The following is a 12,737-nucleotide window of genomic DNA, read 5'->3' as shown; positions in this document are numbered from 1 at the left end:
ATCCCCAAAGCCCCCTGGTACATAGTTGTATATTTTTTAGTGGTGGGTCCTTCTAGTTGTGGCATATGGGATGCCATCTCAGCATGTCTTGATGAGCAGTGCCATGATGTCCGTGCCCAGGATCTGAACCAGCGAAACCCTGGGCCACCGAAGCGGAGTGCATGAACTTAACCACTCAGTCACAGGGCCGGCCCCCTGCCACACATTTTAGATGGAGAGTCTAGTAAGCTAATTTTGTGGGAGGTAGAGGACTGATAACAATAGACTGATTAGAACACCATACTGGGTTAGGTTTATGTTAGATCATTTTCAGTCATCTGCCAACCTCTCATTTATTGAGCAAACATTTGTTGCCTGCTATATCTCAGCAATACTAGGTGCATAGGATGCAAAGATGGACAGAGTAAATCTATATCTGGCACTCACATGACATTTAAGAGACCTTAATAGCTACTGATGAATATTGTATTTCCTTATCTTCTATCGCAGTGTCTGCAGTTTTAACGTATCACCTCTATTCTGTTCTTCCGTAGTGATAGCTTGTTCATAATTTGCATCTAGTATTTCTCTTTATTAGTCTTGTGACTTTTCATTTGTTTAATTTCCATTTATTTTTCTCAGTCATTGATGGACGCCATTCCTCTTGTTACAGAGTTTTGTTATAGCTGTATAGTCTACTTGAGCTCTTCTTTGTTTCATTGTCATTTATTTTATGATTTATCAATCTTCCTTCTTCAAGTTCAGCTGGTTTTTTACTTCTTAGAACTTTTCCATCTGTAAGTTAACTCTAAAAACAATTTTTTTAAATAGACATCTTCAGTTTCTTTGTTGTTATGAGAACTCCTGGCTGGAACCTGTTTGCCTGGGTTTGAGACATGGTCCTTCCTCAGTGGTAGGGCAGTGGGAGTAGGGTTGGCGCTGGAAGTGGACATGTTGACTGAAACAGAAAGAGAAACATCAATTTTTCTAATCAGTTGCTAGTTGGCATTTTATGTTGTTAGCATTTTTAGATAAACAGGGCTGATTTTCACATGATCACTAGATGCCTGCTCACTCATGGGCTGAACTAATTATGTAAAAACCATGCCACAGACATGGGGAAAAGATACATATTTTATATGTTCAGCTTGAAAAGCTCATTGTTTCAGGGTGTAGCCAAAAAGGAAATATTTAAAATTGTAAGTTCTCTCCAGAGGAGGGTAGCACTTTCCTTCTCGTCTTCAGGGAAGCCATTATCCTTATATCTTTTCTTTCTTCTCCCATCTCCTTCCCACTTCTTTCCCCACATGCTTCCTGGCTCAGGGCCTTTTCTCGTCACTAGAGAAGTCTGCCATCCTGCTTTCTCTCTGACAATCTCTTCTTTCATTCATGCTGCAGGAAGCATAAGCAAAGCAAAAGACTAGAGCCTGCTTTCATGAGAAATAGCTAAACCATCTAGGCCTCTCAGTTTTCTTCTCTCAGGTTTTTTCTTCTTATGTATTCTTTGGGTGTTCTCCTATCTTTGCCATTCAGGTTTATTTTGCAAGCTAAAAGTTACTGAGATTGAAGGATTTGGGTTTGGGATTGAGGGAGGAACAGGACCCCCTCCCTTATGCCTTTAGCCTAAAGCAAGCAAGCAAGAGTTCAGCCTTGGTGTTTGAGATCCAGGTTTGTTGGTTTCCACTTAAGCATTGTTTGTGTCTGTCCACCTCAGGACTTCATGGGGGACAAGTGGTACCTGGACTAAGGCTGAAAGCACAAGGATACCTGCGTCCTCTAGTCAAATACCATCTTAATGACACCAAAACCCAAAATTAGTCCCTAACTATAGTATACTATGGTAAACAACATATAGAGATAACTACAAGTTGTAGTGGCAGTGTAAAGAATACAGACTTCTATTATTGGGTGACATATGGCCTAAGTATTGAGGGATGAATTTTCTTAGAAAAGGTATATATTCTAGGCAAAAGACTATAAGTTGGCTTGAAAGTTTATGGCATTTGGGATCCAAATATTGTTCTCCTTGTTTTTCCTGTTGATCAGATATTTATTAAAGAATTTAAAGGTATAATCAGCCATAATATTGTGCAATTTTAAATTTTCCTTTAAAAAGGTGCTTCCTGGGTGAGTTGGGGTTTAGTCAAAGGTGCTGAATTTACTGGCAAAGCAATCCAGAAAGGCGCTTCTAAACTTCGAGAACGGATTCAACCAGAAGAAAAACCAGTGGAAGTTAGTCCAGCTGTGACCAGGGGACTGCATATAGCAAAGCAGGCTACTGGAGGAGCAGTGAAAGTCAGTCAGTTCCTAGGTAAAGTAGATGACTTTACTTCTTTTCAGGTAAATTAACAATAATCTCTTAATCCAGGTCAACGTAAATGCTCATTTAGGTGATTTAACCTTTAGAGTAAAGAATTAGGACAAAGCAGTTTCACCTTGCTGTTCATAGTGTGATCTATAGACCAGCAACATCAACCTATCTGAGAACCTTAGAAATAGTTCAGGCACTTGGCACACCTACTGATTCAATATCTGCATTTTACGAGATCCCTAGATGATTCTTATTTGTGTATTAAAGTTTGAGAAACACTGGTTAAAAGGTTGTTTTAATGTGTTGGAGAGTAGACTGTGCCTTTGAAAAGGAATGGTTCTGAAAGTATTTGCTCTCCTTGAACATGACATTCTTTTAAGGACAGCTCACAGTGTAGTATTTGAGGGTCAAGAGAGAGGAAAGTATTGCTTGAGTAAAGCTGGCGTAGTGATTCCTGTGTCAGCCTTCCCAAGCCATATACTGCCAACCCCTTCTTTGAGAATCACGGCTCTAGAGTTTGCTATAAGACGGTCACATAGCTCCTTAATGGATCATTATATTTAGTAAGATTATCTGTTTGATATTTAGTATTCTTTTGAATTAGATTTTGATTTATTTACTTTTATATAGACTTAAATATCTTATTACTATTTCAATGAGAGATTTGCTGATGTGGAGAGAAAGTATCCAAATACTCTTGGCTGGAAAACAGGAAAGGTGGACTTGCCAGTCTTGCATTGCAGTAATCACATAGAAAAAGTGGATGGTTTTTTTTTTTAAGCAAATTGCCAAAAAGAACATTGTATTTAGAAAGCAGAGTTTAGACCCTACAAGCACATCCTTAAACCAAACAATAGCCTCTGTTTAAATAATAGCCAGCCCTGGTTCTCATTCTTAAATAGAAATAGTAACAGCATGCCTCAAAACAACTTTAGATGTTCATGTAAGAATTTTGCTGAATAAGAGTGGTAAAGCCAAGGGAAGAATACATTTTTTCTAAGTGTTTTTTTTTTTTTATGGTTGTATTAGTTGATGGAGTTTGCACTGTAGCAAATTGTGTTGGAAAGGAACTAGCTCCACATGTCAAGAAGCATGGAAGCAAACTTGTTCCAGAATCTCTTAAAAAAGACAGAAACGGAAAGTCTACCCTGGATGGTGCTATGGTCGTAGCAGCAAGTAGTGTTCAAGGTAACATAAAGGCCCAGAAATTTGATGGGGGAGGTCTGTTTTCTTAGGGCTTGTTTTACTCACTTTTAAATATATTTACAGGATTTTCAACTGTCTGGCAGGGATTGGAATGTGCAGCTAAATGCATTGTTAACAATGTTTCAGCAGAAACTGTACAGACTGTCAGATACAAGTAAGTTGAATTTTATCATTTTAATGACTAAGTCTCTTATAGCATTTGTAAAAATCCAGGACAGTTAAAATGATTATATAGTTAGTTTTGTTAAGTTACCTGATAAAACAAATTTTTTTCACTTGCTGTTTTTCTTAGGTAGGGAGAAGAATAATATTTTTAGAAAATTAATAGAATCACTGTGACTTTGGCTTATATTACTAATTGTTAGAAATATTTGTTCATCATTAATGGAAATGAGTTTAATTTAAAAAAAAAAAAAGCCTGAACTTTCTGTATACCTTTTTAACTGCATGTTCTTGATGGGTGATGTTTACTTATAGTTTTGATGGGAAAAACTTGAATTATAATTAAACTATTGTACCTTGTTAATTTTAGCTCCTTCTGTGTACAAAGAATGTTAAATTTTCTCACATCTTATTGACTCTACCAATTTACGTTTGTATTGGAATGGACAGATGGTATGTCTCCTGTTTCATATGTTAAGAAACAGACAAACAGAAGTAAATGACTTGCCCAAGCCCATCTGATAAGTGGTATTAAAGATGAGACTTAAAACAGGATCTTCTGATTTTAGCTGTTTATTCTGTCTTTACAAGTACTAGAGGAATCAAGGTCTAAAAATCTAGTATAGAGGACCTAAGTTGTTTTCTTAGCTTTGAATTAAGGTTAGATCTTAATATTTAATGTTTGTTTAGAAAGAAAAAGTAATACTAATAGTGTTCTCAACTCTTGATTCTTTTGTATTAATTATCCACTCACAACATTTGAGTTAATACTTATATATCAGATATTGTGTTCAGTGCTTTTCATAAGTATTATTTAATCTTTAACACTATCTCCATTTTACAAATGAGGAAACCAAAGCAGAGAGCCATTAAATACCTTATTAAAGACTATATCCCTAATAAGTAGCAGAGCTGGGATGTAAGCCAGCTCTGTCTCTCTCTATCATGCAGTGTCAGAGAACGGTGCTGGGCCACCAACCCCATTGATGGGACAGCTGTGCAAGTTTAGCATCTAGAGTTATTTTCCATCATTGTCTAGCATGTGTTTAGATTCCCTTCCACCACAGTAAATTACCTTTGGCTTAGGAAATACTTAGTTTCTAGCCTAAGTTGATGTGATCTGCTCAGTCTGGGGCATGCATACCTTTAAATCAAAGCAACATGGCATGTCATCTTGGAATGGCAATTTTACCAAAAGATTTGGAAAAGAAAATACAGATTAGATGTGAAATTCTTTTGATGCAAATGTAAAATCCAAGTTTCCCAGCTCACCTCTTGCTACTTGTGGCATTGACCTCTGACTAATACTAACTCTTTGTTATGCTCTGATGTTAGTACTTGGATGGATCGATCATAATTAGAAAAATAGTTTCTTTTGTTGCAAGAACAGGAGATAGTCAGAAGTGCCTTTTAGGCCAAAACTGAGTTATTTTTAGATTATCAGTGTCTTTTGTTAGCACAGATAATTAGGCAGTCATATTAGGAAGGAGGAAGTGCTTTGTCCATTTCCTACTTCAATGAAAAAAAGTACTTACCTAAGTATAATTATTCAAGGTTTGAGATTCACATAGCTAGGAAGTACAGGATTTTGGTGTAAATTTTGTATTTCTTGTCCTTAGGAAAACTTAATATGATGAATAGGATTTTACTGGTAGTTATGAGCTAATTTATTTCTATTATGGTATATATTGCTGTTCTTTTTTATTCTTTCCTCCAAAGATTCGTAGAGTGAAAAAAGCAAGTAAGTCAGAATTTAAGTAGGTTTATATTTCTAACTATAAAGATACTTTAGTTTTAGCAGTAATTTAATGAGAAACTTGGAAAGATAGAGGGGCAGTGGAGAATAAAGGGTTTTGTCCAAGTAATACCGTTTTTTCACTTATGAATAATCTGGATTAGAAGCAGAAATTGTCTTTTAAGAGAAGAAACTGTAAGTATTAAACCAGTAATAACTTAGTGATATTTATCACTGAAGAAATTAAAGAGCTACAACTTTCATTTAATTTAGTACTCTCTATTTACATAAATTTATATTTATTTGTATTTGAGTGTAAATGTAATAAATTTATATTTATTTATGAATTTACATTTGTTTACACTTTGAGAAAATATTTGATGGAGTGAGCATTTGTGTTTTTGTACTTGAATCCAACTGATGATGATAAATAAAGAAAATTTGTATTCTTATTGCCTATGATAAATTATTCTCGTAAGTAGTTGTTTTAAATCTGCCTTAAAATAAATGTATAAACTTCCATCTCTGATTTCTGGTGGTAGTAGAAGCCAGTATAGAGGATTATCTTTTCATTTAGGCATATTTAAAAGCACATTGTATTAAAGAAGTATATTCTTTATGCCTTTTATAGTTTTGATTATGATTCAGGATTATGTTCATTGATTATGAATGATTTACCTAAGGATCTATATAATTAATTACATTCTTAAAATTTTTAGGTAAATGTACAGGAGCTATTCATTAAGACTTTATTTTTGTCAGTTACATTAATACTTTTGTCTTATTTTAGATTTAGGAAAATGAAGACCTACAAGAACAATAAAAAGCAATAAGTAACTTTAAACCTGCCATAGCTGATTGCAGTATAGTATCTATTAAATAATTCATCACTCTTCTATGTAGCTTCTAAATATCACCTTTAAGCTTTTTTTCCCCACTTTAAATTGTTTAGAGGAAAATAATATAACTTCAGTTAATTAGGTGTATTTTTGTTTTCCCCTCAGTAATATTTTATCTTAGAACACATTTGTGAAGAATGAGCTTAATAAAAATATTTTCCTATAAGGAATTCAGTCTTTTAAGGCACGGTATTTTATTGGTTTGTTTAGTGAATTTTAATTAAAATTCCCCTTAAGTTTGCACTGGGTAAAGGGACAGATTCAAATCCATTGAGGGTAACTCCTTTGGAAGATATCATATTACTCAAAACCAGTTCTATATAACGTCTACTCAGGAGTTACATAGGATCGGTTTGCTCTTTTCAATATGATAACTAAAGAAATATTTAAACACCATTATTATGTCCTTTACTTATTTTGTCTTCTAAATGCTACAAGTTCCTTTAACAGTTTCATATATAGTATGATTTCCACATCCTTCATTCATCACTGTTGTTCTCAAAATATGGAACCCAGAGTTGAATCTAATATTCCAAATGTGTTGTGACTGGATTGAATAGTGGGATTTGCCTCCTTTGTTTTGGTCATATTTAGCACTTGATAGATATGGCATACAAGACACAAAATATATCTTTTTAGTAGCTGTTACTTTATTGACCCATATCAAACTTGGGGGGTTATTTTAATTTTTAATGAACCGTTTTTTTAAAAAATCTGGACCATCGTCTTATTTTTGGACAATTGCTGTTTACACATAAAATTAAGAACTTGACATTTACCCTTGCTTAATTTTACTTTGTTGATTTTGACACATCATTAAGTCTGTCCTTCATTTTGGCTTCAGATTTTGGTGTTTGTCATATTGGCCAGCCTTCTATTTTGTGCTATCTGTAGATTAGAAAGACGTGCCTTTTTTACATCTTAGATTTTTTCCCCGCAACTTTTCATGGATAAGGTCTAACCACTCACTTTACTGTAGCCTCTCCCCTGATTGATTTTGCTCCAACATTTAACGCTTATTGAGATTGGAGGGTCAGCTCTACAAATCTCCTAGCAATATCCTCATTTAGCTCACCTTTCAGTTTTGTCTTATCAGACTACTTCCCAAGGTTGTTGTCTTCCACACCCATTCAATAAGTATTAGTTCTAAGGTTTTACTCTGTGCTCTAGTCTTCTCTGCTCTACGTGGATATCATCTCTACCTGTGGCTGTAGTTACCACCTATATGCCAGCAACTCTCAAATCTATGTTTTCTATTAACTGTTCTCTTAATCTTCAGGCTCGTACATCTCAACTACATACCACCACAGCTATTCACTCACTAAGTCCTTTTGTTTTTTACATTCATCTCTTTCTCTCCAGCCTCATTAACACTACCTTAGAAGCGATCCTCACCATTTCTCATCCAGTTCACGGCTTGTTTCCTAACCCATTCCTCTGTCTCCAATGTTACACCCTTACAGTTTACAGTGCAACCTGAGTTAGATCTTTCTAAAACACAAATATGGTCATACCATTCCTATTGATTTCAAGATAAGGTTTAAACTCGTCAGCTTGACTTACAAGGTCATTCATAAATTGGCCATAACCCATCTATCTTTGATAGACTAATAAGAATCTATTTTAAATATTTAAGGTTAATATTTCTTCGAATAGTTTTGAAGATTGCATGTAAATTGAATTTTAGGCAGATTTATTTGAAAGTTGTTATGACTGAAATTGTGCTCTAATTAATGAAATCTAAAATCACTGCCAACGTGCTGTCTTTGTAGACATTACTAAATGCATTGGAGAAATTTCTGAAAAGTCTCATTCAAATTTTAAGTTGAACTACATTGACTTACTTAGAGCATACTTTAGATTCATTTTTTATTGTTATTCAATTGGAAGTGTTACTCAGTATATAAAATCTAATTTAATAAGCTCTAATTAAGGTTAACTTTAAAAACTAAGAAATCAAAAATACGCTTTATCTTTTTGCCAGAGATAGGCTTTCTATGAGTTTTTAGCAGTGTAGTTTGAATCTAAATGAAGAAAAGAACTGAGCAGTTATTTATCAAGGAAGAAAAGAATAGATGCCTGCCAGGAATACTGGTTCTAAGGCCATTTTGGGAAGCAGAGGTGATAGGTGAGGATATATTAAAAACATAACACAACTGCTGAAAAGCTATTTTACAGGGTCTTTAAAAATAATTATACATTTAGTACTATGGAATTTTCAAAGTACTTTAACATATACCTTTCATTTTATGAGGTAAAGAGGAGACTGATGAGGTGCAAAGAGATCGAGACTTTATTGCTTATTGTCATAGTTAGTATTAGAATCTGCTTTTCTAACTCCTAGTTTGGTACTTTTTCCAAATTAACAGAAGTTGCTGCTGAAGTGGGGATAGCATGGAAGAACAAGCAAAATCATCAGAGTACCATAACAGACTCCTTCTTAGTACATTATTAAAAATAAGGTAGCTGTTAAAATTGTGTCATGTATAGAAATATCATGAATGCAGAGGTGTCAAACTGCATCAGTAGAATAGGGAACATTCCAAATATTCAGAAATGGAAGTTTATGAACCTGGAGGATTTCCTGTACTTGAAAACACCACTAGGGGCAAATTCTTAAGTTACCATAGGACTTCATTGTCACTCACTCAGTCCTGGAGAGATGAGTCCTAAGAGAAACCTGCTCAGCCAAGAGTTATGGTCACTCTTCCAATGCTGAAACTGCCCCGGCCCCTTTCTTCTCGTTTGCCTTAGCCATTGGCACCTGATGATGGTATTTGTGACTGGGGCTTGGTTGACAGTGAGAAGGCCGATGTCTTCTGCAACATCAGCAAATCCTGTGGAATGCTGAGGGGTTGCAAAGCAGCAGAGACTGGCAGAAAGCAGTTAAGGAAGCTTTTCTGGTAACTGGCGAGAAAGCCCCAATCAAGAGTGATGTAGATGTAGAGTTTGACAAATTGTAGGTTCTGCCCTGCTCTGGCTTTAATTATTAACATTAGGCAAAGGACAGCATGGAATCATCATTCATAAGTATGATAAGATTACTTCACATTTCTAGCATTGAGGTTGAAAATAACCAAACGTGAACAAGCCAGTAGGATCACAGACCATTGTTCTAGACCAGGCTAATAGTAATAGGGGACTTGTTAATTCAAAGGACAGATCCACTGTTAATATAAAATGTCCAGATACACATCACAAAACGCCTAGAAAACTTCAGTGTGTCCTGGAGAAAATTGTAAAATTTTGCCGTTTATTGTTATAATCAGTTCTCTATTTGGGGAATCCATGGGCAAAAAAAGGTTTTTAAAAGCCTGGTACTTAAAAAAGGGTAAGATGAAACAAAATAATAGTAGGATAAGTTTTAATATCCTTGGATAGGACTTCAAATTGTGTTTTCTCATAAAAATACTATCAAGCACAGATATTGATTATCATCAATACTAACTACTTTTGTGCAGTGCTTTGTAATTTCTCAAGCACTTTGCTGTACATTTGATGCTCAAGACACTCTGAGATGGACAGCACAGGAATTACTCATTTCACTCATTCAACAAATATTGAATGTCAGGTACTAAGTGCTTAGGATTCATTAATGAACAAAGCAGAGTCCCTTTTCTAGTGGGGTTTATATTCTAGTGAGACAAACAATAAGTGAAACAAAAACAGTGGGCATAAGTAAGTTCTATAGTATGTATCAGGTGACAAGTTACAGAAGAAGAAAGCAGTTTAAGGAGGATTGACTGGCAATGGGTTGAGATGATGGGTAAGGCAATTTAAATAGGTCAGATACTGAGAAGACCATAGCCGACAAGAAGCAGGTGGGGTGGTTAGCCATGTGACTACCTGAAGTGAGAGTAGTTTAGGCAGATACCAGCCAATACAAAAGTTCTAAGGCAGCACACATGTGCTTGGTGGATTCAAAGAACAGCAAGGAGGCTGGTGAGTCTGCAGGGAGTGAGGAAGAGAGTGTTGTAGAGTCTCTGGTTAAAGACGAAGTCCACTTAAGGTAGAACTCAAAACCATATATAGTGACTGTAGATTCTTTGTGTCCTCCAGTTGCTTCAGTGATAATTCTCTTATATTTCCAGAAGGGGTGGATTAAAAAAGGAAATAATGACTGATTAACAACCTTTATTATAATTTACATTTTATTCTTCAACATTTCACCATTTACATTTCCCATTGCCATCTGCTGCACGGGGTGTGGGTGACTGGTATTGCAGTCATCAAACCTATGAAATGTAGGTAGGTGCCCCTGAGGGTGTTCTTCAATCTCAGCTAGCCTGAGTTTATTTTCACACACTGTTTTTGCTGAAGGAGAAAATACAGCCTTAGCACAGTGTGATTTCATTCTTTACTGTTGTAAGCTATTAATTAAATTTAAACCTAACCTTTGATTTTGCTTTCAGGGATAACATGCTAATCATGTGACTAATACTAACTCAGAAGACCTTAATTTATAATTTCATTGTACTTTTTTCCTAATCTTTCTTTTAAAGATATGGGCACACTGCGGGGGAAGCTACACACGATGCAGTAGATTCTGCCATCAATGTTGGTGTAACCGCCTATAATATCGACAACATTGGTATCAAAGCAATGGTGAAGAAAACTGCAAAACAAACAGGACACACACTCCTTGAGGACTATAAAATAATTGATAGTTCCAAGGGGAAAAATCAAGAAGAAAGGGCAAAGGTAAATATGAAAGAGGAGAAGGATGAGCAGGCAGAGGAACTAAAGAAGAATGAGGCAAAGAAGAAAGATAAATGATGGAAGTGCTGTAAATCACCTATACCAAAGCCTTACAAAATGGATGCAGGTTTGCTAAATAGGGAAATGTGGAATTCGCAACAGATAAACCAGTATTTTAAAAATGTGTTCATTCCTACAACATGACTGTTTCATAAGCTTTATGGCATATATCTACTTACAAGGAGAAGAATCAGTATTCTTGCATCTGACCTTTAGAAATACACAGTTATATTCTCAGTAAGTTTATTTTTTTCAAAATGTGGCTAAAATATTTTTGCAATTAAAATAAGACTAATAATACATGTGCTATAAACTTCATTAAACCTAATGTTAAACTATTTTTGTATTTGTTGTCTTTGAGAAAGCAAAGTAGGAAATTATTGTATATTTACATAAAATTTGGCATTTAGTAACCTTAGTTCTATTTTTTCTGGGAAGGAATGACTTAAAATACTATCTCTTCTTTTTGCACTAATTGTGGATTTTTTTTTAGGTGCTTGTCAGAATTTTCAGTGTGTAAGCTAAAAAAAAAATGTAATCCTAAACTGAAAGAATTCTCAGATAACATTTAAAAGACTTTCAAAACAGGGGAATAGACTAATCATGAAAAATTAAGCACGGTTCTATAAAATTATTTGGTAGCTTACCTCTTTGTTAGGAAATGGGATGGCGCTTTTTATTTTAAATGAATACAAATAGATTTTTAAGTCTTCTGGATTTAGACTGGTATTTGATCTCTTAAGAGGCTAGGAAATTTGGGGATATGACTGATATTGTATTAAAATTTGAAGTGATTATTATCAGCTTAATTGGACAAAAAAGTACTTTAAGAAATCGTTTTACCAGATCTGCTTCTGTAAGTCTTTACAAAAGACTAAAATTTTGTAAAAACTAAACTATAAATGGAATTCAGCTTATGGATAGGAAATATATTTTTATTTTGAGATTCACTCATTGGAATTTTTTATATGAAAAAGCCAATGAAGTAAGTTATTAAAAAGAAAAGTTTCTATTCATAATCAAATTAAAGAATGTGAAGACTTTAGGCTTAATCCATGGTGAGTGGGCATAACAGTTTCCACTTAGGCAGAAGACAGGACATTTACAGACCTATAAGCTACAAATGGCATTTTATTTTTGTTTAATGGTTTTAAAATATTGGTTTTCATAGCTATTGTCCATTCTAATATTTCTGAACTTCTATTGGCTACTTAGTTTATTGGACTTTATTTCAAACTGTCTAAAAGAGTGTACTTTGTGAATAAACTGTCTCGGAATTACTTGGCCTCAGATGTATTCACAGGCTTGTACTTTGGGAACACACAGAATTGATGGAACCTTCCCATAAGGCCTAGGATAATGTACTGGTTGTTAAAATGGAAATAAAATTGAATTGGTAAAGAGCTTCCAGTCAGTCTCTGCTTTGTTTAGGCTTAAGAAATGGAATGACAGATAGTGGAACCTAAAGTTTAAAGTTACTTTAGGGTCAGCAACATGGCGGCGTGAGCTCACCTGGGACTCTCTCCCCTCCAAAGTACAACCAAAAAGAGCAACTGCTTTCCAACCAAAAAAACAATCCTAATAACGGAAATCGTCAGAGACCCACAGGAGCCAAACTACGGAAGGTGGAGAGGCTGCAGCTGGCCTTGGAGGAGCTGGAACGGGATAGGAGAGAACTTCGCTCCCT

The 12,737-nt window shown here is 35.0% G+C and overlaps 1 protein-coding gene across 4 annotated transcripts in view; it reads left to right on the top strand.

The window, feature by feature from the left end:
- Positions 1–12,453, top strand: part of SPART (spartin) — a 35,037-nt gene extending 22,584 nt beyond the window's left edge. For all 4 annotated transcript variants that reach the window (XM_005601144.4, XM_070239528.1, XM_001495257.5 and 1 more), the window contains 4 exons: positions 2,096–2,290; positions 3,320–3,478; positions 3,560–3,650; positions 10,795–12,453. In XM_005601144.4, coding sequence (XP_005601201.1) covers positions 2,096–2,290; positions 3,320–3,478; positions 3,560–3,650; positions 10,795–11,068 — 719 coding nt within the window. In that variant the 3' untranslated portion in view covers positions 11,069–12,453. The remainder of the gene's footprint in view (positions 1–2,095; positions 2,291–3,319; positions 3,479–3,559; positions 3,651–10,794) is intronic.
- The last annotated feature ends 284 nt before the right edge of the window (positions 12,454–12,737 follow it).

This window comes from Equus caballus, chromosome 17, assembly GCF_041296265.1.
Source record: "Equus caballus isolate H_3958 breed thoroughbred chromosome 17, TB-T2T, whole genome shotgun sequence".
NCBI classification, from domain to species: domain Eukaryota; kingdom Metazoa; phylum Chordata; class Mammalia; order Perissodactyla; family Equidae; genus Equus; species Equus caballus.
This window is presented reverse-complemented; position numbering and strand designations above follow the sequence as displayed.